At 38.6% G+C, this 26378-nt stretch overlaps 2 protein-coding genes across 8 annotated transcripts in view; one reads left to right on the forward strand and one right to left on the reverse strand.

The window, feature by feature from the left end:
- Positions 1-11511, forward strand: part of ORC4 (origin recognition complex subunit 4) — a 59590-nt gene extending 48079 nt beyond the window's left edge. For 4 of the 6 annotated variants that reach the window (XM_032791754.2, XM_032791755.2, XM_032791758.2 and 1 more), the window contains 5 exons: positions 451-537; positions 5668-5776; positions 8565-8660; positions 8739-8806; positions 11259-11511. In XM_032791754.2, the coding sequence (XP_032647645.1) occupies positions 451-537; positions 5668-5776; positions 8565-8660; positions 8739-8806; positions 11259-11447 (549 nt within the window). In that variant the 3' untranslated portion in view covers positions 11448-11511. Of the gene's footprint in view, positions 1-450; positions 538-5667; positions 5777-8564; positions 8661-8738; positions 8807-10692; positions 10733-11258 lie in introns of all 6 variants that reach the window. The other 2 variants (XM_032791756.2, XM_032791759.2) reach the window with 2 other exon arrangements.
- Positions 11512-14993: 3482 nt separating this feature from the next.
- The window catches only part of ACVR2A (activin A receptor type 2A), a 115959-nt gene continuing 104574 nt past the window's right edge, over positions 14994-26378 (reverse strand). For both annotated transcript variants that reach the window (XM_032791753.2, XM_032791751.2), the window contains 4 exons: positions 25410-25524; positions 23973-24111; positions 20706-20836; positions 14994-18898 (listed from right to left, as the gene is read on the reverse strand). In XM_032791753.2, the coding sequence (XP_032647644.1) occupies positions 18704-18898; positions 20706-20836; positions 23973-24111; positions 25410-25524 (580 nt within the window). In that variant the 3' untranslated portion in view covers positions 14994-18703. The remainder of the gene's footprint in view (positions 18899-20705; positions 20837-23972; positions 24112-25409; positions 25525-26378) is intronic.

Here is a 26378-nt window from a genome sequence, read left to right on the forward strand (position 1 = left end):
CTAGTTCAATGATTAAGAATCATATGTGGTTTTAAAACCACCAAAATATGTATACAAATAAGAAAATACATGAATTTCTTTCAATAACTTTTTTTCAATAGGTGTATATAAAATCTAGAAGTTCAGTAATTATCACCATATGTATTTCAAAGCTGGAAGAGGATTCCACTAGTGGCATGTTTAGTATTACTGCCTAGTTAAATACCATATGGACTATACTTTCACTTTTTTCAGGTTATACTTGTGGAAATTGTTCTCAACAAGAGCCTGGCCTGTCTTCCCCCTTAAAGAGAGATGTCAGTGTTTCTTTTCAGAATTTTTGTTCTGATTCCACAATAAATATTAATACCGATTAATAAAAATAGGTCTGGTTAGCTAACCAAGAATTTTCCAGTTGGATGAGAACCAGTGCACTAATTTTACCAGTGATCTTAAGAATTCCATTTTTAGTCTCTTTCAGAAGACAGAACAGTGCAAGATGTGCTACAAAATCATTTCCACTGCAGCAAAGACCTGCGATCACTTCACATGTTGTTGGTATGTTATGTATTGATATTTATTTCTAAAAGGTTGTTAAATCTCATGAAATTGCTAATACAGTAGCCTGTAAGCTACAATTTTTCATACAAGTTAATTGAGCTTTACTTGAAACATCTTATTGGATAGGTTTTTTCAATTGTGATTAGCAGGCCTATTTTGATCTCTCCTAAGTAGACTTAAAGGAGGTGTTTTTGGTTTCCTGGTCTCCCTCAAGCCAAAGCAGGAAGCACTGGATGTTATCTGGGGCTATTCAAGTGGCTTCATATCTTTTGTGACCTGGCCTTCAGCCATCCTGGGTTTGCCTGCCAGATACGTTGGTTTCCATGGCGGGCTGTCTCAACATCTGGCTTCTTAATTATTGAGTAGAGAGGAACATAAACCAAATTGGCAGAGCTGCCTCCTAAGCAGCTTTTTGGGAAGAATCTGGCCAAACTTCAAATATCCATTGACCAAGTCATCTTAGTTTTCTCAAGGTTTTCAGAGGGGAGGAGCTTACACCAGTCCTCTTCTTGGAAACAGTCTTGTTCCAGGGAAGTCTAGGAATCTTCACTTCTGTCTGTAGGGAATCTCCTTCAAAAAGAATTCCTTTTCGCATTGCTGAACGCTGCCCTCAAGCAGCCCTAACAAAGCCTTGCTTGCCACCCCTTTTTCAGTCATCTCATTAGGACAGTGGTGGGCAACCTCCAGGCCGCATGCAGCTAGTCAGGGTAATCCACTGGCTGGTCATGAGATGGTGTTTACATCAACGATCCGCAGGCATGGCCAGCTGCAGTGCCCAGTGACTGCAGTTAGCTGTTCCCGGCCAATGGGAGCTGCGTAAAGCGGCAGCCAGCACATCCCTGCGCCAGTTGCCATTGGCCAGGAACGGCGAATCACGGCCACTGTCAAGGTAAACACTGTCTCGCAGCCTGCCAATGGTTACCCTGACGGGGTGCAGGTTCCCCCACCACAGCATTAGGAGGTCAATTCAGATCTTTCTCTTAGGCCTGGAATTATGAATCTTCACTACCTGTATAGAAGAAGTGATTAGTTTAGGATATGCCACAGTTCCTTCCTGGATATCCTCTGCCCATATGATCCGGAATGTAGAGGTAGAGAGCTGAGATCTTCTGAACAAAAAGGCCATCTGTCTTGTCTGATCCTACACCTCCCACCTCCTGACCAGACACTAGGGATTTTACTCCTGATATTCAGTCGTCTACTAGCGCACATGTTTTATTGTCCACTTCGAAACTCAACTACTTGGTCTGCTGTAGAAAATTCTGAATCTGAACTGCCCCTCTTGTCTATTCTTCAAGCCATCTCACCTTGAAACTTCCTTTGCTTTGTGCACCTATAGGATCTACACTTCTTTACCCTCATGCTAACACATTGGCAATGCCAACACTTTATGATGTAACCAGAACTTCCACTTTTGCCCCTCCCTTTGGTCTTGCCTCTGACTTGTGGGTTTTCTGTAAAATCCTTAACCTTCATAACCAACTTGAATGACGAAAAGTATTCACATTTTATCTCTACCTGAATGTGATTCAAACCTCAATCTCCTCTCCAGTCCATGAACAGTTTCTCTTACAGACCACAGACACCTCTTCTGCGGGGAATTCCTATCTGCTTCCAGTCTTGGTAACCAGATATCAAGGTATGACATGAATCTTTTCAGCAGATAAATTACTGCATTCTGAGTGGATTTGGCATACTGGCACACATAAGACTCTGCTTATGCCCCTGCAGAACTTTATTTTCCAGAGATGGTGCATACTCTTACCTGAGGAACTCTGTGCATATTGCAACCAGGAATCCTTTCTGTGATGCTCTTCCCTTTGGACTCCAGGGAGCTAAGTTTCTCTGCATTATACATGCTGTCATCCTATCAGGCTGGAGAGTTCATTTGAGCAGTTTCAGCCTGGTAAACTTGCCCTCCTCAATAACCAAATCTCCAAGTGCTATTTGCTTAGCCATATTGAGCTTAGAACCACTTTTGAACAACAGTTTTTTATGTTCTGATTTGCTGTGTCAACAGGCGAGGGTAGACTGTGCAGATTTCACTACAGGAACTTAACCCAACTGCCTTGGGAAAAGATACTTTCTCAGGGGATAGGAACAGAGAATTGAGCTGCTGCCTCCTTGGTATGTAGCCTAAGAACAATTAAACAGGACCATGCTGAGAATTTCTCTGCATCTATTGCTTCTGAGTCTCCAACACCGTGATCTCTGGCTACTGTCCTCTATTGATATTCCCCTGGAAACTTGACTTGTTATCCTGAGGCCAAAGCATCTTCTTCAGCTTGGAACATCTAGCTTTTGTGGCTTGGAGGCTAAGTGGTTTCCACTCTAAGGGGAAGGCTTCTGTGAAGAAATAGCTAACTGCCTCTGAGATAGCTGTGCTCATGTCATACCTTTACCAGTTAGTCAAAATAAAAAGGCTGAGGTGCTGAATTGTTCTCTCTAGCATGTCCTGAATGTCTTGTTTGGCTTAGAAAAGGGGCTGAAGGTGAGCCCTGAGTTTACTCTTTGGCAATAGGAGGTGGTTAGAATACAGATTTTGGCTGTTAATCTCATTACAGCACCCCAAGCATAGCCCAGTTTCCCCTTAATGGGACTTTCCTTTAATTTTGAATGTAGTTGTCTCCATTTGTACCTGTGGGAGAAGTATCCCTGAGGTTGCTTTCTCTCAAGTTAATAGTTTTTAATTTGATGACTTCAGTGCAGAGAATCAGAGGTGACCTTGCTAGTTACCTTTCTACCTTGATTTTTTTCCCTGTATCAGCACATTTTTACTTACCCCTGCAGTTTAAGTTTAATTCAGAAATAATTTTTATTTAATTATGTCAAGAACTTTTTGATTCCCTTCAATGGAATTTATATTCCCTTAATGTGGAACAGGCCCTGAAGCTTTGTCTTGCTTACTCAGTAATTCAGAAAAGTTGAGTACTTCAGCAGCAGCAAAGCTGTTTGTAAGGCTACAGTAAATGACTGAATTTGGGAATGTAGCCTAGATGCTTATAATGCTGAAGAACCATTCCCTCATGACCACCTCAGGAGTTTGGAGGACTTAAGTATCTTCCAGCTGCAAAGCAGTCATGGGGCTGTCTCTGTATGCCTTCATCTGTGATTATTTACTAAATTTATATATAGCAGAATTGCAGAGCAGTCATTCAGTGCTCCAAACTCCACTCTAGTTAAGCCCTTCTCTGTAGATATAGTGCTCACTAATTCCACTGGTATAAATGTAGAATAAGTGAAAAGGGGCTCACAAAACACTTTGGCTAATAGTTACCTTATAGCCTTCTTTCTATTCTACATGTTTTCCACTTCACCTTAAGGTTGTCATTTGTGAAGTCTTAGCTGTTTCTCACTGTGATTTTTTCCTAACTCAGTCCTTCAACTGGCAAGAAAGAAGCACTGATGCCTGTATACCTTGAATGATAGTTCTGGTTCTTTCTTCCTGCCACTGAATATAGTGGCTACCAGAGAGGATAGGAGCAAAGGACTGTGACAGTTATCTTTGCTTAGAGCACCATGCTGTATTCTTGCACTGGGACAAAACCTGAAATTTATGGGATTGGACAATAACATTCAGTAGAATATTCTTGATTATCACTTAACTGAGTGGGGTAGAAACCAGGCATTCCTTCAGATGGACCCACAAGAGTAGGAGACAGCAATAAAAGCCATAGTTCACACAACAGGCCAGAAAACTGCAAATGTTTGTTATAATTTTACAAAGTAAATCTCTGCTGTGGCTGAGATTTAATCTTCTGTTAATGTGCCTGTTTCCTCCCTCCACCATCTTAATATGCAGAAGATTTAAAGAATTAAAATTATATTTGTTTGTTCCATTGAAGAACATTGCTTGGCTGTGTTTGAGTGTGTTATCAGCAGCTTTCTTAAATATTTGCACTGTGAATTTGTATAAAACTGAAGTGAAGGTAAACCTGACTGCTGCCATGCACCATGCCTGTCAGTAAGTACATCTACTGTCATTCTGAAATCAAAACAAATGTACAATGGTGGTATGGGATACCAGTCTGGTCTGAAACAAAGTAATTTCTATTTGCATTGTATTCTTAGTCTCAAATGTCCTCTGAATGTTACTTTTTCTATGGCTGGTAACTGAAGCCTATCAGTCTAGTGTACTCTGAATTTTTTTAAATTAGTGTTACATGTTCTATACTACATTCTAAAAATCAGTCTTCTAAACTGATAAGTGGGTTCTGCCCACAAAAACATTATATATAAACTGTAATATAACTTTATCTTGCAGGGGAGATATAAATTTATTGGGGAACCTTGTCTCTGTGCTCCACAGGGTCAGCTAACTTTCATTTTCTATAAGTGCATTGGGCAAGTTGCTCTTCCCAGTATACAAAAGTAGTATCTCGAAATGTTCATAGTAGCTTTTTCTTAGTAGAATAGGGTATGTCTACACTAGAAACTTCAAAGCGCTGCTGTGGGAATGCTCCCACAGCAGCACTTTGAAGTTTCGTGGTTGTGTGCAAGTGCTGGGAAGGAGCTCCCCAGTGCTCCTGGTAATCCACATCTATGAGAGGATTGGCTCTTAGTGCTTAGAGCCTGTCTACACTAGCACTTTAAAGCATTGAGACTTTGTGCTCAGCGGTAATTTTTTCACATCCCTGAGCCAGTAAGTTAGAGCGCTATAAAATCTAAGTGTAGACAAGCCCATAGTCACCTGAAGATCAAGCTAAAGCTAATTCATTAGGAGTATCACTTAAGGCCAATTCTTCATTGAAATTTGTGTTTCAGCCATTTATTGCATCAATTTGTGAGCCATTAGTGTTTTATTGTCATGTTGCATTTGGAATCTAAATGTGGCTTGGCTGTATTGTTACCCAGATCTAAGGTTTTTCTTCCTCCAGTCTTGTCTTCAGAACAAATAATTCAAGCTGAGCAGAGCTGTATTAATGAACTGTCCTAGCAGTAACTGCCAGATAATTAGCTGTCTTTAGTGTTGTAATTTCCACTGTGAAGTAATGCACCTATCAACTTTACTAATGTTTCCAATTGATTAGTCTAGGAAGCGCATCCACTTTCACATGACTGTCATGAGTATGGAATGTATCCAGTAATCAATATTTCAATAAGATATTTCTCTTGCTTTACTTTCAGATGCTTGCTTTAAGCAGCATAACAGTATCTCACCCATTTATGACTGGATCAGATCTTCTTGAAGCAAGCAAATTGTGCAGAATGGACTCAAAAGCAAACATTGTACATGGTAAATTCCAGTATTTTGTACTTAATAATTTGTGAATATAGAAGCCCTGAAGATGCTATGGTGGTTGCCCTTAAGTTCCCCTCTTGCACTGGACAAATACACTTCAAGAAACAGTGTCTTCCTCCTCACAAGTCCTCCACCAGGGCTGAACTAAAGGGAACATCTCTGCCTCTGGGTAGGCTCCCCCCCCCCCACTACTTTCCCATTACATCCTGTTCCTTACTATTTGAAACAATGAAGTGTCTTTGGTTCTCTAGTCTGTGTTGGTTGATATAGTAAGTACTCTATGCTTTCATACCAGATCTTTTACTCCTGGTCTTTGGATATGAGTGAATGTTTACTTTTTTATTTTAATTGAGAATGTAGGACTTGTCAAAGGTGCTGTAGTTAGGGTACTTCTGTCTCCCATGCCCTATCTACAGGGGGGGAAAAAAACGGACAACAGAAGGCTCCTTGCCTTGATCATCTGCCTTCCCTCATGGCTGGAGCAAAAAGTAATGTTCTCTGTAAAAGGAGCCAGGTTAGTATTAGGTGATAGCCCTTGAGGCAGAGGAGCAGTTTCCTAAGACACAAGTTGCAATTCTGTTGTATCACTCATTGTCAGACCAGTAGGGAAGAGTGATGGCTTGAGATGTAGTACCATTAGTATGTTGACAATAGGAAGTTCTCTCCCTTTCTTTAGTCTACTCTATACTCTTCCAATGTTTAAACAAAATGGGTTTAAATGAATGAGCTGGTTGAGGCTTCCTTTAAATAAAACAGCTGCTAGTGCTGCACTAAGGAATTAACTTGAACAGAGAGTTGATGCTTGTCCCTTGGGCTGGGAGGGACAGGGCAGCAACATAGTATGTGCTGAACTTTTGCTACCGGAGTTGGTGACCTAAGTCTGTCTGAGATACTGAACATACAGGAACAGTTGAGGATCCAAAGTGCTTCTCTGTTGTGGGCACTGTAAAAATCTATACCTTGGACACCTCCACTGGATTACTGCAGTGAGCTGCTCTTGCAGATATACCTAAGGACTACTCAAAACTTCAGCCACAGCAGAAGGCAGGTGCTCTTATATTTCCCTGGGTTTCATAAATAGTGCATATTACAGATGTATCAGAAACCAGGCAGTGCAGTTCCAGAAGCACAATTGAAGGCATTGATTATTGCTCTAAAACACACAAACTTTAGGACCTGGATATCCAAAAGATTGACTTTCTCTGTGCTTTTACCTAAGTTGAGAATACTTAAGCTAAAAATACCTTGGCCATAGCTCTAGCATTCAGTTGTCCCTAGTAGCCTGACACTCTGGGTTTTGTGTATTTTTGTGTTTTTTTTTTAAACTTTCAGGGAGCACACTGTAAGGTTCATTTCTATTTGGTTTATGGGTGAGAAGTTTGTTTTTTAATATGCTTGTCTATTTACTGGTCTCTGACAAGGAAAGATACATGTTTATATAAACCCAACATGAATTCTTGGCCTTGGCTTCCCTTCTGAGACTTCCATGAGAGATACTACTATCTTAATACAGATACCTGTTTATAAGATGGTGAACTGCAAATATCAAATAGCAGTCAGAAGTTACCTTGTTTCTAAGGAGCTGAGCTGAACTGAAGTAGCCCAGAAAATGTACAAATAGTAGGTTGAGAAATGTCCCAATGGTAAAATTATTACTAAGGTAAAGGTAGAGAGACAAAGTGAGTAAGGTAATGTTTTATTGGACCACTGTGGTGGTCAGGAGGTTTTGAGCCACAAAGTGCTTTTCTTTAGCTCCATGAAGCTTGAAAGCTTGTCTCACTAACAGACATTGGTCCAATAAAAGACGTTCTCACCCATGTTGTCTCTCTGTAATATGCTGGGACTGCTGTGGTCACGACTATACTATATACACCAAGGTAAATGTCAGTGTAGTAATTGTCTAGTGATTTATTAATAGAATTGGGAGGCAGTGATATATTTATCAAAGGAATGATTAACTTGACCATTAGACACAATTTCTTAAGTTGCAATATTTCTCTTCCCATGGGCTTTAAGATCGAAGGCCTCTTGTTTGGTATCTTAAAGCTTTTCCTAAACTTCCTGAGCTATTAAAGCAGTACAACAGGCATCCAGGGCAAGCTCATTTGTCTGCCTTTCACAAGGATTGAAATTTAACTTCTGTAGCACTACATTCTCCATTTGATAGCATACAAGTCTGAGGCCTTGTCTGTGCTGAAACTTTCTTTGCTCAGGGTTGTGAAAAAACACCGGCCTGAGCAGTGCAAGTTTCAGCACTGTAAAGTGGCAGTGTAGATAGCACTGGTAGCTGCTATACCCCTCGTGGAGGTGGTTTTATTACAGTGCTGGAGCTGCAACTACACAGCCATGTTAAAGCAGTGCCAGGGCAGTGCTTTAATCTCAGCTGTGTAGACCTACCCTTAGTTTTACTGGGCAAAAGTGAGGAGAGAGGTTTCTTTTCTGTCTCCTCCCCCCCCCCCAACTTGTATAAAGCTGACTATATCAAGTAATCAGAATCAAAACAAAACTTGAAGCAACCCAGTCAGACTTGAAATATCAAAAAAGGTGAGTCAGTTTATTTTCGAAGACCTATTCTATTCACATTTAACAAAAGCAGGAAGTTTAATCTAGTCAGCTTGCACAGCTTTTGTTCAAGCCTTAGTTATATAACAATTTTGAATTGTTGATGTGCTATTAATATCAAAGTAATACTATATTGTAAATATGCTTGTATTTTTAATGTGCCTAGAACCATGCGCACATGTGAAAGATAGTTCTAAATATATTCCTTTTCTCCATATAGGTTTGTCTGTGCTGGAAATCTGCCTAATTATAGCTATGAAACATTTAAATGATGTGTATGAAGGAGAACCATTTAATTTTCAAATGGTTTATAATGGTGAGATGAAAGTATCAAACTTTTAAAATCTATAAATATCACTTTACTGTTACTCAAGTAATGTTTTCCTTGGTACAGAATTTCAGAAGTTCATACAACGGAAAGCACATTCAGTGTACAACTTTGAGAAACCTGTTGTTATGAAGGTAAACCCTTAGTTTGTTTCCTTGCATACCTAAATACTGATCTGTACTTGAGGTAGTTTTGCTAGGAACTATTTTTAAAAACGTTTATCTGTTCTATAGCTAAAGATGTAAGGGATCTTGCTATGTGAAGTGATAGGATAGCTCAGTGGTTTGAGCATTGACCTGCTAAAGCCATGGTTAAGAGTTCAGTTCTTGAGGGGGTCATTTACAGATTCTGGGGCAAAAATCTGTTTGGGGATTGGTCCCCCTTTGAGCAGGGGGTTGGACTAGATAACCTCCTGAGGTCCCTTCCAACCCTGACATTCATTATATGAGACCTTTCTGATCTTTTCATTATAGAAACACAGGCTTGTGTGGTTCTTGTACTGCCATCTGCTGTATGGGTGTTGTATCTCACTATCCATGGTTAAATATAATGGCAAAATTTTGGGGGTGCTAATATCTGACTTACTGAAACAGACGCATTACATACCTTACCAAAATGGACTTTATTTTTAAGGAGTTTAACAGCTGAAAACAAGCACCTGTTGCCATTTATCAAGGAATAAGTTTGGTATTGATTGAATTTAGACAATCATTTCTTTTAATGAGTGGAAATAATTGAATAAAAGGTTCTGTATTAATTGAAACATTTAGTAACAATATTTTGGTTCCTGGCAGACTTCTAAAGAGTTGCCTGTTGTGGCATGTAGGGGTTTTTTGCTGCCCCCAATTACTCTGTTGCAGGATGGTTAGTATTTCATCCTGAATCAGTAACAGGTTTTAAGTTCCAATTTCTCTCAAACCAAGAGGGCTCAAACTAGCTTAATATGAGTAGAGAGCTGAAACTCCGTTTTCTGTCTTGAACTAAGGTGTACGGGACTGTCAGTGAGTCTTCATCATACCAGCATCTTTTGGACATAAAACTAGACCTATCAGTCACTAGCAGAAAAGGGTGTGGCAGCCTCTGAAGACCCTGCCAGTTTGTCTGTTCTAGCAGATCCAGGCCTCTCTGCTACCAGAACAAGAAAGAAAACACCTGAAAAGCTGCTGCTCACTTCAGTCCCTGAATGAGTCATGCTGCCATCATTTTCCCTGGCCTTTCTTTTGAGTTGTATGAGACTCTAGCCTTTCATCTTCAGTTTCTGGTCCCCTGCTCACCTTCACAAAAATGCAGCATGGTGGAAAAACTGTGCTGATTCCTTTTGATTCCTCAAATTGTCACTGACTTGGCCTTCAAGTGTGGCCACACCCCTTTGTGTTAGTGACAGAGTATGGCTGTGCCTGGGAAAGTGCAAGTAGTGTGAAGAGCCCTCATAACAGATCTGTGGACCATAGTCCTTGGCAGAAAGGATGTATATGTTAGTACTAAATTTTTCTTCTTCCATAAGGGTGCAGCCCTTGACTGAATTTTTATATTCATTACCCCATTATAATTAAGTTTGATCTGAGACTGTACTGCTCCAAGACTGTACATGGTGGTGAATAGATTACTTATGTGGGATAACCTTCACAAGTGAGTCATCAATTTGTTGCTACTCTTGGGGAAATAACTGTTCCAGACTGAATGGCATCTCTACTGCCCATGTAATCTATATCAATCAGCTGATAAATCTAGATGTTGCCATTCAAGTCTGAGAAATCAAACAGGTTAGGCAATGCAGAGTTCAACTTATAAGCATAGAGTCTCCTTTCTTAATTTTTAGAGAATCTTTTGCATAACTCTAAGAAAATTTGTATTGTATTAAGTTTAATGATACATTGTGTGCCTTTAATAAACCAGATACTAGAGTTTAATCTTTAATACTGTAAATTATATCAGTCTGGCTTGGGTTTTTTTAAGTTTGACAGATACACATTTGAACTTTTCATTACATTTTATAATTTAAATACTATTCATGGCCTAGAGTTCAAGATGGACCACCCTTTTCAATTCTCCACTTCCAGGTGAGCTCCAGCAACTGTCAGCTCACTACTCAATCTTACATAAGCTTTGTATTGATTTTTTTGTTCAGTTTAACCAAGTTCATAGCTATAAGTTACTAAATGATTCTTCAAACATTGACCAAAGGCTAGATACTGTACTACTTACTGTGGTGAGGTAGTGCAAAAATGACATGTTCAAAACTAGTCAACCACTTTTTTCAAGCTTGTATTGATCTGTTGGAGATCTGGAAAGAAAGTCAAGTTTGAATGAAATCCATTCAACCAGTGAGTTGTGTGTGTAAAATTTAATGGGAACATAATTGAACTTTCTAGAATACCCTTAGTGTATCTTGCTCAGACTTTTTGAAAAATCCCACTTACTATATCAAGCCCAGAAAACTTAAATGCCCTGGTTCTTGCAAAAACTGAGTAACTGAAATGAGTATAAGCAACTGTATTTGTCTATAGTTGTTTACTTCTGTAATATATGGGCTATTCAGAATGGTTGTAGTCTGGAAAATGTTTAACTGTTTGGTTTTTTCTTTAGGCTTTTGAACACTTGCTACAACTAGAGTTAATAAAACCAATAGAAGGACTGCCTGTGCGTGCTCAGAGAGAATACCTACTAATGAAGCTACTTTTGGACAATAATCAGATAATGGATGCTTTGCAGGTATACCCAAACTGCCCAACAGATGTGAAACAGTGGGCAACATCCTCATTGAGTTGGTTGTGAACGTACTGAACTGTATAAAGCCATATTAAGTTGAAATACAATAAAGTGGTTGTACTCAATATAATTTCAGTGGAATACTGAATCATTTACTTGAACTTAGAGCATGTTTTTTTACATATGGTGTGCTTTCCTGAAGTGTTCCATGATATTGAAAACAAACAATGATTACAATGTCTTGGTAATTAGTTCAGGTAGTCCAAACATCAGTCAAACAAAAACACTCTTCAATTAAAAACCACTTCCCTAGTCACTGCCATAGTTCAGCTAGATTTAAGTTTTCTTTAGGAATCTGTTGTTCAGATGTTTGGCTACCACTGAGCAGGATTTTTGGGTAAACTACAGGAAAGAAACCCACTAGTTTTGACTTGTTAATCCTAATTTTGAGTTGAAAAAAATTTGAAGTTTATATTCCCTAAAATATATTTAAATCCTTTTATCATCAGCTCAACAACGTAAGAATGATTGTACATCCTATTACTGTGATACTTGGACTGATGGAATTTCTCAGATGTAAAAGGACTTTTCAGAGGGAATCACAGGCTAGGAAGGACTGTCTTCCTTTCCACTGAGGTAGAAAATAAGGTGATTTGACCTAGAACTTAAGAAAACATTGTTGCCAGGCTGTTAGTGAAAATGGAAATGATGGATAAAATCAGCTCTCTACCTTCTAGAGAAGCAAGTTGCTTGTTGGTCAGACAGTCAGTTTTTTCAAGTATCAATCCACAATAGCTCCCATTAATGTTAGGAGTGCATACCCAGTCATACTCTTACTTAATATAAAAAAACAGGGATGGTGAAGTCTATTTTCAAACAAATCTGTTAAAGGTGATTCTGTATCTCACACACTTGCTACTGCCATGGATTACAAAACACCACAACATTTCAATTGAAACACCTCAGAGAAAGGATGGTAATGGAAATAGTATTCCTTATATCCCTTGTCCAGCACTGCATTATGACCATGGTGTATGACTTACTTACAGCTATTGCTTGTGATTGCTAATTCTAGCTAGAAGGGAAAGTCATTATCTGAAGAATTGTTACTCCTTCCACTTTGAAAATATCTGTACAGTCTAATAGCTGGTTAGTTTATGAACTCTGGCATAAATCTCAGAGTGATAATTCTTGCAAAAGGACTCATGTCAGCTGCTACTAAGGGCCATCAAACTTTAAGAAAAGTAGAGATTCTATACAGCTCAAGGATCTACAGGCACCCAGAGCCCCTGGTTGAGCCACAGCCACCTCAATCCTTCTTTCCTCCCTCCCCCCTGCTATCTAGAACCCCTGGCCAAATCCCTGTAAATCGAGATAGCCCTACACCTGCTGGTATGCCTGGCATAGAGGGTTAGGGTCCCATGTTTCTGGGGCAGACCCAGCCCTTTCACTGGGGCAGGGTCAGGTGCAATTTCACTGCTCAGTCTGTGGGGGAAGGTGGCTGCAGGGCCTCTGCTCCCCAGTGCTATGCTAGAGCCTACCTTTGACAAATAAAATTTGCCACATATTAAAAATAGCATGCAGAAAGCAGTATGTTTTAAAGAAGGGGACTGGATGATGTGTATTTGACACACAAAGCTTGCTAGGAAAGATTAGGTTTTATTGAAAAAAAAGCCCCCAAACTCTAGTGTGTGTACAATAGCAACACTTGAAAAGTTGCAGTGCTGCTACAGTGGAAGGGCCTGGATCTTGCAGAGACCCATGAAATCCCTTCACACTTATGTCATTTCAATATGTTCAGCTTTGGAAATTTTCAACTGGGAATCAAGTGTAAGAAGGAATCAGAGCTGAGAAGCATGGAAGCCTTAGATGAAGGTAGCCTGCACTTTACAAAGGAAAAAAGTCAAAGAATCTTTACCTTTTGAATCTCTTATCCATTTGGGTATAAACAGTTCCCACTGGTCTATTGCTGGAATTCACCTCAAAAAGCCCCAAGCGTTGGGAGGGAGGGAAAGGGAGGAAGAAGACATTCAGTGCTAGATTTAAGATTACGTGCAAAATCAATGAGATTTGGGGCTTGATTTGATCTCACATTTGGCATTTTCAGACACAAGCTGACATTTAAGTGTTCCGTTTGGCTCTAATTACAACAAGCCTGCAACCATGCACACAATTTACATAATACCTTTGACTCCTATCCCAACTCAAGTTACTAAACAGCCATACTCTTTAAACCTATAATTAGGAGGCTGGAGACTTAGAGACAGTTTACTTGGTTTATAGATGGCAAGAATACTCCAGTAACTACCAGAATGATCTAACTTCAGTTAGAAATTTTCAGTTTGAACAACAGTTATCCATTCTAAGTAAGGAGTGGTTATTCCCTTATAATGAGCTTCAATTTCTCTATAGGCTGAATACCTTTCTAAAGAATAGCTATGGAAGTTACAGGGGATAGTACTTTCAGAAAGGAAGATACAACTCTTTCCAGTATCATAGTCACAGGACTGCTCCACCACTGGCTGTAAGTACACCATCACTCTACAAGTTACCAGCTCTGCAGTTTTCTACCCAGTAGGAGTAGGAATAATCTGATAAAAGCAAAAGAGCTGGTGCACTTGGCCTTCATGTGAAGTTGCCAGAAAAGGGAAATGGTGATAAACAATAGACTAGTGCAGGGGTAGGCAACCTATGCCATGTGTGCCAAATGCAGCATATGAGCTGATTTTCAGTGGCACTGAGCTGCTCAGGTCCTGGCCACTGGTCTGGGGGGCTCTGCATTTTAATTTAATTTTAAATTAAGCTGCTTAAACATTTTAAAAACCTTATTTGCTTTACGTATAACGTTAGTTATATATTACAGACTTATAGAAAGAGACTTTCTAAAAACATTAATGTATTACTGACACGCGGAACCTTAAATTAGAGTGAATAAATGAAGACTCCGCACACCACTTCTCAAAGGTTGCCAAACCCTGGACTAGTGGTACATAAGACACTTACCTTTTCTAGCAGTTTTTCTGTGGTTGAGGCTGACGCAGGAGTTGCCATACCAGAATTTGTCTCTCCAAACAAATCCACAGGGATCAAGCAAACGAACACTTCTTTGGTGCTATTTTATTGTTGTTGCTGCCTAGCTAGGGAGGGGCAGTAAAACCCAAATTTGTGGATAGAAGGGGATATCAAAGAATATTAAAACCAACTGTAGTAAAAGGTATTACCTACTTTCTGGTGACCTAGCATGCTAGCACTTGTGCTCTTCACTTGTATACAACATTTGGATTAAGTTCTGAAACTCAGCTCTTACTCATGGGGAAAAAAATGCCTAGCAGTCTTCTGCAGCAGTCTGGTTAACAAATATCTTGATAGAAATCACTTCACAATTCTCCCTTGACCTTCCTAACTAATGCAGGGGAATGATCCCCTTTTATGTCAGAAATGCTAGAGAAGGGTCTGTCTCTGCTCCACTTCTCCCCTGTAATGCTGTAAATGTTGCAAAAAAAAAGGGGAAGTGGGGGAGAAGAGGTTTTCCTTCCTCAACACAAAATATTACCTAGATTTATTTTTTGCTAGAGAAGATATGAAAAGTTGAAAAAAGGCATATGCAAGTCATACAGTAGTCACTTTTTTTTTATTTAACTTTTGGGGTAGGGGCAGAAAGAGCATACATTTTTATTTGTACAATATTTAACAATCACTTTTATCCTGGGCTGGGGTTTTTGTTTTTGATACTTGCAGAAAAATAGCAAGTATAATCTGACAGTAGTACAACAGCCTGTGCCCCAAACAGACAGATACAGAGAGTAAAGCTAAAATAATTGCTTACCAATATCTTGAGAGGTAACAAATAATATATGAACTGAGACTGCTTTAAAAAAAAAAAAAAAAGTACTGCTGGTTGAATCTCTGAGGTAAATGATGTTCCATCAAGGATGCTACTTGTATCATTTTGCCCATAAACCTGCATATAGCTTTTTGCACTTTGTACCAGATGTTCCTAATAAAAATAAATGCATTAGAAGTTAAGAGAAACTGGAAAAAGATCAGTCCAACTGGTAATCCCACTTGTTAAACTATAATCAGCAATGCTGTTGAAACCTAGTATGAACAAGAAATACACGCTCCTGTTTCCGCTTACATTTTAGCTGGAATTTCAAGACTCTTTAAAAGCTACATGAATTTTGCTATTTCAAATAGATACAAAGTAGTAAATTTCTGTCCTGATTTATAGTTTCAGAATGTCGCCATGAATGACAGTGCTAGTTCACCACGCCAACAATTGAGACAGTTTCTTCTGAAATGCTAAGGTACATGTAGTAATAGGTGTACAAAGAGTAGTCATGCATCATGTGATATAAAAATGTCCTAGTAGCTAACACAAACTAAAAATTGCAGGGCTTGGACTTCCAGTAAAGCCAAACACTGGCTAATCCATCAGTCCTGTGGCGGTTATACAGCAATCATTTCAATAGACAGGCAAAGCCAACAAGTTGGAAGTGAGCCAAGGGACTGACTTTTCTTCACAAGCCATAATACAGGGTGAACCACTGGAATAGACCATACATGTACATATACACCACCACACATGCTGCAAGTAAAAAGAGGGACAACGGTCACTACTTCTGCTAGTAAGTAATGCCAGAATATTTTCACTAGCTTAGTTCTTATTCATTTTTATCCTCATTCATGAGTCTGGCTCAAGCATTTTAACTTACATATCTATATTTTACTGTACTATAAGTGGAACACACACAAGTTAAAATGCCCTGCAAAACACAAGTCTTATGTATAAGAACAGCTCAAAGTTTAGTTATTTCACCAATTATAAAAACACTTTTACCATGAACATCCTTAGTGTGATACTGTACTATGCTGTTTAAAAAAGAAAAAAATAATCAGAAAATACAGTTAGTACAATATTCACACCTGCGGGAATTTCTATGAAAATAAATATCATTCAATTTCAGGCTTTGATTCACCTACATCACTTGCAAACACAAAGTGCACTAGCAACACCAAAGGAGCCCCCAAACAGCATGGCCACCAGGGCCCATACCAGCAAAATTTCAAGGATCATGCATGCAGGATGCAAGGCTCATACTGACGTATGTCCGTAGCTAAGTATGACTTCTGCATTGAATCTTCAATAACTGATCATTACATCATCCATGCTGTTCCTCCTACTTTTGCCAGTGTTGGGGTTTAAACTTCAGAGAGCAATACAAGTTTTTGCAGTAAAAACAACTGGTTTTGTTCATATCTCTTTAGCCATGATCACTTGATGTACGTTTAAGATAATGTATCCCTGCACTGACGGTGGAAGCAAAATGAACATCCAGATCAAGAAAATGGGTGCATGAGTAGTTTTATAAACAAAACGAGCAAGTTGCCCTACTAGTACCAATAACCCCTTAAAGCAGGGATTCTTACGGCTATCATGAAACCCTAGGAATAAGAGCGAAAAACAGCAAGCAGAACAGTATTGAGTGGTATGTTATGCATGAACAACGTTGCTATTACCCTTCTTACCCCTCCCTGCTTAGAATATGGTGACCTAGGTGTTGTTTATAAATAATTTTATTGTTCCCAGAGATTAAGTGCGTATTATATGTAAAATTGAGTGTATTCTGTGGTTTCTACAAATAACTGTTTAAAGATAACATTCACAGTGAGCTCCTGATTGTGACATTAAAAACTTCCTTAAAAATCTAATGCATGATTTAAAAAAAATGACCTGACAAAATACATAGCATAATACTGGCTATTGTTGGTTCGGTACTTGAGTACTTTAAAAAGTTTGTTTTTTTACTTTGATCTGTATCAATGTAAAGGATCAAATAACTAGTGTAATATTGATTTTGAAAAGCACTTTGGCACCTACAGTCAATTCAGGTTTTTTACGTTACGTTACATAGTAATAAGGCATGATCTCCTAAACCCTAAAATAATGTTGGAGTCAGTTGTGAAAGCAATTTTTTTTTTTTTTTTTTTTTTTGCTAGACTGTGCTACCTATGTTGGTATTCGTTACCTCTAAATAGTCATTGCATATTTGAAATTATAGCATAACAACTGAAGTTATCCCTGAATATTTTTAGCAGTTACATCGGAAGTCTGTGGCTATTATTTTTAACATGACTCCAGGATGAACCTATGCATCACAGACATCAAATATCACTCTGACAAGATGGCAGCAAGCTTAAGTGTTGAGAAGCTGCAAATCTCAAAGCAGAAAGAGTGAGGAGTTCGGGTAATTAAGCTTCCTGAGGTGATCCTGAAACAGTGATACAGAACACACTGCATACTGTTAGTGAAACAAAGTACTCTATGCAGAACTTTTTACATAAATAGGAAAAAGCCTTCTTTAGAAAGAAGAATTAAGAGCTTTCCAGTGTCATAGCTCACATAAAATTAAAAGAAAAAAAGTCATGCTCAAATATTCCTCAGACACAGCAAACCGAAATAGTATTTAGTAAAAATAAAATGTATGCAATATTTTGGGAACTGAATGTGAGATAAAAGCTTTAAACTAAAACAGGAAGAAAGTTTTTGTTTCAAACCCAGCACTTTTTATACACAAGCTAGCACAAGAAAGGGCTAAAAACACTGCTTTAGGAATGGCCATTTACTCTTGGCATGAAGCATAGCTTACCCTTTTTTAAATAACAGTGAATTTGTAATACAGCATTTACAAAACATGGATCAATTTATTATTCAAATTGTTAGTGTTGTCAATCTCATAATTTAGCAGACGTGGAACTGAGGTATACCTTGTTGAGGGAGGTTAAAGTAATGCTTGGAAGCCTCTTTGCTATATCCCACTTGATTACTTTTGTTTATGTACATATAACAGCAGCACACTAAACATTCACAAGCTGTGTCATATTGCCATTACAATAGTCATTTATATAAACACAACAGCAAATGCAATAAAAACAAGTTACCCTTTTTTTAAATCTGAAATGAAATGTTTGATTTAAAAAAAATAGCAGTAGTTCATTTAAAGAATTAGTCTCTTCTGACAGATATTAAGAAATCTGATGTCAGTTTTTAAAACACTTGATTAGCCCGGATAGGTCCATATTCTTCATTTATTTAAGTTCCTTAACAATATTTTGCCACTTCTCAGGTCAATGTCCTTCAGGACGGGAATGCAGTAAAATCTCATGTATTCATGTTTGGAAAAAAAAGTCTCCTTATTGACATTCCCAAAAAACTTACCATTCCTCATTTCACACAGAAAGTAACAACCGTCAACAGTCTCATCAGCTTAGCAGCTCCAGTTCAGAGTCCTGTTGGTCAGAATGCATAACCAGTGCAACTATCATAGACTGGATTCTTTGGGAGGAAAGTCAACATTTGTCACCATTGTGACCACTGTCACAATGTCCTCTGTTGTTATAATGTTAGTCAGTCTTTGCATCTGAATAATCCGTTCTTCTACGCAACCAGCTGATAACCTGGCTTCTGCATCATGATCCCAACATTCTTCTATTGTTTCACAGAGCATTGCCATTCCCTAAAAGAAAAAAGTAATATACAAGTGGAGTTGGTAACTGAGTTGTCTTATACCTTCATTATAAGGCCTTGTTTTCAGTTAAACCACTCAAGCTGAAATTTTTGATGCCAATTGTCTGCCTCAGATTTGGGGGGGGGGGGGAAGTTTCAGCTAAATCAGCTCAATTGATTCAGAATGAAGATAAGCAAAATATGTTGATTTGTCCATGTTGAAAAAATCTTACATCTGAGAGGTTCTATGTTTTGAAGCAGGTACTTAAATTGGGCAAGGGTGGGTCACACACATTCACTAGAAGTTTCGTGAATTTAACTGAAAGCCTTTAACGAAGATTGTCTACACTGAGTATGTTCCATCCCCTCACAGCTCCTATACATCAAATGGGTAGAACATGAACCATCCTCAGAGTGATTAAGCAGAACTTTTATTCCAATTCCTCCATCCTGAGAGCTGCTGTGACACCAAAATAGTGCAAAGAGACTGTTTTTCCCATGCTCTCAATGCTCCTTGTGCTGGTGCAGCATGGAGAAGTAACCAACCTGAATGGAATGCAGAGGGGTGAGAAGGGTACGATACAGGCCAGAAGGAGGCACAAGTGTAGAAAGATGACTGGGTGGAAAAAAGTCTTGTAATCAACAATCTCTTCTCCAGAATCTGAAACAGACCCCAGGACACCTGGATCTCAACATTTCCATGCTGTCTAGCAAATAGCTGCAACATCCACTGACAAAAGCATTTGTTTCACCCTCTGTGTTCCAGCCACTACAGGAGGATAACAACCTAGTCCTGCTACCAGTTACTCTTAGCTAATGTGCTATGAATTTAAAGGTCCCAACCCTGCTGATGAACCATGCGGAGGTTCATCTGGTTCTGAATGATCACGTTTTTCTCAGGAAGTTACATGACAAAAAGCTACATTAAAATAATGTTAAGAGTGGCAAAGTCAGGAACTCAGAAGTTAAGAAATGCCAGAACTGAGGTTTGTCCATGCTTCATTCACATCAAAGCACTTAAATCCTGCCCTGAGGACAGAATTATTGATTTTCTCAATATATATAGCAACTTTGCCATCTTAAAATATAATGAAATCTCTAAGAACTACTGGTCCTGTTCAAAATTTGAATGAAATAACTCCAAGAAAAATAAAGGGTACAAGCCAGGGTATTAATAGTCAGGCAGTGGATGCATGCTTAATTCCATGATGACCTGAAAATACGCTAGCCTGCTATTAGGGAGCAGCATGCTGTGAGAGGTGCTGACTTTTAGGAGACAAAAGAAAGTCACAATATTCAGAATTCTGAAGACATGCCACTTCTCCTAAAGTAGCGGCATCACTCAACATCTAGCCCAAACCCAAATGTAAGCAATTCGTTCTGCCCACCTAAACTATCCTTGAAGTTTCAGGGACTCTCTACCTTTCTGAGATTGTTACTGTGTTATTAAAGGCAGCTACCAAACTACCCCTCCAAAGGTGAGATCATTTCAGTAATGAGTGAAGGAGATAAATACGCATCTTTATGAAACAACAACACAACTGCTTAGGACTAAAATTCAAGAGTCACTTCACCCACCAAGGAAGTTTAAAACTTTTATGAAGTATTTTGGAATCCTTTGGTATGAGCGCTGCATTGAAAAACAGAGTACTATAAAACATTAGTATACAGTTTATTAATTTTTCAGCAGCACTAATTATATAAAAATACTGTATCAGAAGAAAAACGTCCACAGATAAGAATTAAATATAATTTCATGAAAGTTTTACAGTTAAAGCACAACAATACTTTCAGAACTTGGTTATTTTACTACTTACAGCATGTTTCTGCCAACACTCTCTTAAAACAGGCCTCTTCTTTTTGTGCACTACAACTTCCTGCATGTCTTCAAGGGATGGATGCTGTCCAATTTCCTCTTCAAATGGCAACATGTACTCATCCACTGGTCCTATATTTAAGAATAAAATAAATTTTGCTTTTCAGACAATTGGTACACCACAAATTTAATAGGTATCTCAAAATACTGTACAGCCATTTACTCACTATTGCCATGAAAAACTCATATGATGCTAAAGTGAGAAGCAATGGATGCTAGACTACATATCAAGAGGATGGCCATGTTCTTAAAAAACTCTACCATTCAACTCATTAAGTTACATTAATAGTAACTTATCCCCTTCAAGCTGACAGCAAAGGGCAACTAGATTGTAAAAAGATATCCAGGATAAAAAGAACAGCGACAACGAAAGCTCAGAATAAAGAAAGGTACAGAAACAGGTTGTAAGGCAACCTCTGTAGGCCCACCACCAAAATTCAGAGCGTAGACTATGAGCATTTGGCAGGTACACTATACCAGCAAAGTGTTTCTAGTGTGGACGCAGCTTATATGGAGCCTATACTAGTCTATCCTCTCCCCTCCCACAATGAAACAAGGGTATTCTTATCAGAGTAACTAGGTCTACCCTAGGGACTTTTGGCAGCACAACTGTCGGTCAGGGATCATACCTTTACACACACCTAACTAACATAGGTGTGGCAGTAGAAGTTTGCAGTATACAAATGAACTTGGTATTACACGGAGTACAAGTAGTAATGCCTACAGTTAGGGTTGACCAACACTTCCCATTTTAAGAGCTTGTTTCCATTTACTTATGCTGCTAAAAAGGAAATAGTTTTCTGGTCCTAATTTTCAAGATGTCGAAAAAATTTCCAGTTCCAAATACTGACAAAATCATAATCACAAATTTTCACAAACCAAAAAGCAAAACAACAACAAAAACCCTATCATCCTGGTCTGAGTCCATCAAAAAGTTTGAAAGATTACAATATTATAAAACCCATTCTGATTAAACTTAAAATAATGATTAGGTTAAATTTTGAAATGAAGTTATATTGAACCCCCAAACCGGAATTTTTTAGAAAACAACATCAGAAGATATTAAGAATTTAGAAACTTATTTTTCAAAATGTCTTCAAGGTGAAAATTTTGTTGAAACTCACTTTTTCCTCTTAAAATTTTGGTTTGGAAAAAGCTGCATTCTTTGACAAAGCATTGTGTCAAAAAATTGCCTGAACAACTCAACTTATAACTTTGCCAAATTTATATCATTCAGGCTGAATTTGTCTATATCAAGTGTCTGTCTCTGGCTAAATTTTTTGAGGAAAATTTCAGCAAAAACGGGTTAGCCATTTCTGAGAACAAGATTAGAAAAAAAATACGTTTTCCTTTGGAACCGTGTCTTGATATTTGACTTGGGGAGGGCGGGGAGGATAGTATATTCCTGACAGCATGGCTTTCTGCTCATCTTTTAAAACACACACACACACACACCCCCCAACAAAAAACTTATTTATCCAAATAATCGAGACTTAGAATCTGGTTAGTAAATTCTCTGAACATTGTCTGTACCGAGAATGCTCCAGTCCCTCAACTCTTACATTTGATTAAACTGTGCATGCAATGCAGTGATTAAGCATGCTCCATCCTAGGGTGCAGGATCTGTTCCTTGTATGTATTGAAGTCACTTCTGATGACTTTTTAGAAAAAAGATTATTTATTATTAACTGGGTACTACCATAAAACAAATGTCTGTCTGGAAAGCATCCAGCACACGAGAAAAGTTTCTCTGGCTCAAAGTTCTTACAATATATGAAGGATGGACAGATAGAATTCCTCCTAACCACTGTCTATTCATCTAACTTAAATTAAGGAAGCACCATTTATGACTCCATAATAAAGGCTGAGAAATTTTGCATGTAAGAGCAGGAATTCTCTGCTACATATGAAAATTACACCCTTTCCTCTCCAAAGTTACATCACTTACTGAGTAAACAATGATTTTTGTGAGAATTCAGAAGTACATTGGTTTATGAATTTAAATTAATTTTAAAAATAGATTAAGGAATTTGACACCATATGTCAGACCTTTATTTTGTTCCCCTAATATCTTAATAGAAGAACACTGACTCTTCAAACTTCCCATATAATTAAAACTTGCTGAAATCTTCTGGATAAGATACATTTGGAAAAAAAATAGATTAAATGGATACTTTTTGGTGTTTTTCATAATTGGAAGTTCCTGCTTCAGGTTAAGCTGAAGGATAATTTTCAAGGAGTTACAAGAAGAACTGCCCTCTTCAAAAATAGCTGCTGTCTCTTACTGCCATTCATCTGCTCCTCAATGTACCCCTCTGACTCCTGACAGCATTAAGGGAATACCATCTTCCTTGCAAGGAGCTTGGCTTCATTCCTATTTTCAATAAAACAGGCAGTGGCCATTTGGAAAGGGCAATTCTTCATAAGTTTCTCTGAAGAAAATTTCATGCACCAGCGTACACTGGAAGGACAAGCTTTCCATTATGGAAAAAACAAAAAAAAGGTTAAATTGAATCCTAAATATTTTTCATTACAAAAACCACTTGTCGCCCCTTACCTAGTCAGAGGACAAAATGGTGCAAGAGGGCAAGAGCCAGCACAAAGGAACAGAAGAGTGCAGGAGGGAAAAAGTTAGAATTTATGCACAATGGACTGTGGAGAAGACAAGAGAGAGAGGGAACGTGTGTGCACAAGGAAAGATACAGAACAGGAGTGAGGGGAAAACTGCGGCGTTCAGCAGCTGCTTTGTGCTAGTCTGGCAATATAAAACAGCTGTAAACCGCCGTTTAACTAGCCAGCATGATCTCGCTGCTTTATGCCCCTGCGAAGGGGCATAAAATAGCCGGAGAGTACTGTGATTTATTAGAAATATCACATGGGAGATTCTCTTTGAATTTATTGTTTAGGATTCATGTATTCTTTAAAAAAAGAAATTCAGACAAAAGATATGTTAAAAGGATTTATTAAGACTGAGATACATATAAGTAATTTAGGGTAATACATATTACAGGGATGTTGCATGTATCCTACAAAAGCAACCATTTTAAGCCTGGGAAATTCAGAGCTTAAAAAGAACAAAAAAAAAAATAAAAAAGACAACGAAAGACATACACACAACTCCCGCTTCCCCCTAGCCCCCAAGCTGATTCAAAGTTTTAAATACTGCGGTATCAACTATGTATTTTTATAAATTAAACATTTTGCTTACCATCTGATGCAGTACATCGGGATGCCAGTTCCCACAGGACTAATCCCATGGCATACATATCTATTCGCAGAAATGCATCCCTTTGGAAGTTTATCGCACCTTCTAATACTTCTGGAGCCATATACCTTCGTGTACCAACCTTTTAAAGATATTCAAGCATAAAGTGTTACTGCACTAAATTGTTTATTTCAAGATAAGCAAAAAGACAGATTGACCTTACTGTACAATTCTCTCCCCCTACCCCCCATTTAAACAAAAAATCCCAAACCAAACCAAACAAAAAGTTGTAGTCACTGCCTTTACTTTGGACTCAATCCAGCAAGATGCTGCATGCCCTCAACTCCCTTAGAGTTGAGAAGTTAAGGACGCTCAATACCTTGACAGTTTGGGCCCCCACAGTGGATTTCCAGAATGCATAAAAGTCTGCATGTATATTTATATATAATTTAACATTAATTTTCCTTCAGCAGACCTGGTCTTTTCCTCCCCTTCCCTGTATCTTATTTTCTTCCTGGTTGCTGGAAGACCATCATTTCCTCCGCTATTAATATTCAAGGTGTCACACACAGATTCCTGTAAGTAAATCCTCCAAGGAAGTTGACACTGAAGAAAAGAAGATCTTCAGATAGAATTCTATTAGTTGGCCATGATCAACTATGAAATTGAAACATCATATCAAGTAATTTACTGAATTAGACCTAGAAGAAAGCTACATTTCTTCTGGTTAAAATACATTTAGTACAAAGGGCCAAGACAAGGCACCATTCACAATTTAAGTCCTTTCCACAATACTTTTGTCGTGAATTTTAATTGGCTGAGATTGTGAAGGCCTTAAACACAACATAAGGCCATTTCTGTGCCTGTAACATAATACCTTTTGAACACTGTATCTGATTCATTTCAAAATTTTGGTTAACATTCTATGCATCAGTAGCTAGAATCCTACTAATTGTAGGGGAAACTAGAAAAATCAAAAGGAGGCACACATATGAAGCCTCTGCCATCTGTTTAGCAAAACCATAGCTTAAGGACTTCTAATTGTCTGCGGTTGATGGCACCATTAATGTCTTCCAGAAGGAAGTGCTCAGCCCCTCAGCACAGGAAGAAGAATGAGGGATCTTGACATGGGGTGCAAGTATGGGGGACAGATAAAGCCTCCAGCATGGCAGACAGAATGGGGGACCCTGGAATGGAGGACACACATACCTGGATGGGAGGATATTGGGGGAGTTGCAAGGTATTCCAGACTTAGAGGGGGATGGGTGGGTGGCACACAAAGTGGGGAAGGTGTTGGAGAGATGCAAAGAGCTCATTTGTGCAATAAGCTCAGCCTACAGATGCAGCCAAGTGTGTGACCACCTTGTAAATAAACACCTTCCAAGCTACAAACTTAAATATAAGCATTGTTAGTATTTAATTTTTATGTAAATCAATTACCTGTCCATGTGTGTCACCTGCAGACTTTCCAGCCTCAAACTTTAAAGCTAGACCAAAATCAGCAATACAAGCTGTAAGGTTGTTTTTCAATAGCACATTCTTGCTTTTGATGTCCCTTCAAATTAAGGGGGGAAAAAAAATTACCCAAATTATACAACAACATCTAAAAGGTCTAAGAATAAAAGTATGAATGGAATAAAACAAAGGATCTTGCAGATGCATAATAATTTGAAAACATAATTATGGTCTAAGAGTATATTTAAACAGCATTAAAGGGATGACAACAAAAGTTAAGAGACAATGTTGTGTGGCAGTCCATCCTTAAAATCATGCTGTTTAAATATTTTTAAAAGTGATAAATTAAAACTGAGTACAGTACATTCTTTAACTATGAATTTATTGTCTTTCTGGTTTAAGAAAACCTTATTTGTAAAATAAGTAAACCTGATGTGGAAGTATCAGTATAAACAGGACAGAATGTACTTACTGGTCAGTTTCTTGACTTTTAAAAATGGAATTGTGCTTCAAATTCAGCCTATTCCTGCCACATTAATGGGAAAAGGAGAGAACCCCTTGAGCAGAGATAAAGGCCTCTGAAGTTTTTCTGATAAGAGGACCAATAGCCTAAATAAGTAAAAGAAAATTCTTGTTCTTCTTCGAGTGCTTGCTCATATCCATTCCAGTAGGTGTACGCGCCGCGCGTGCACGTTCGTCGTAGAACTTTTACCCTAGCAACTCCAGCGGGCCGGCAGGCCGCCCCCTAGAGTGGCGCCGCCATGGCGGGTGATATATACCCCTGCCGGCCCGCCCGCTCCTCAGTTCCTTCTTACCGCCGTGTCGGTCGTTGGAACTGTGGAGCGCGGCATAGCTGACCTCCACGTCCCTAGCTTCTCTCACTCTCTCGTATAATGTAGGCCAAGTGGAAAGCGGTTTACGGTGCTGGTGCGCGAAAAGCCGGCTTCCATCCAC

This window comes from Chelonoidis abingdonii, chromosome 10 (genome assembly GCF_003597395.2).
Source record: "Chelonoidis abingdonii isolate Lonesome George chromosome 10, CheloAbing_2.0, whole genome shotgun sequence".
Classification (NCBI taxonomy): domain Eukaryota; kingdom Metazoa; phylum Chordata; order Testudines; family Testudinidae; genus Chelonoidis; species Chelonoidis abingdonii.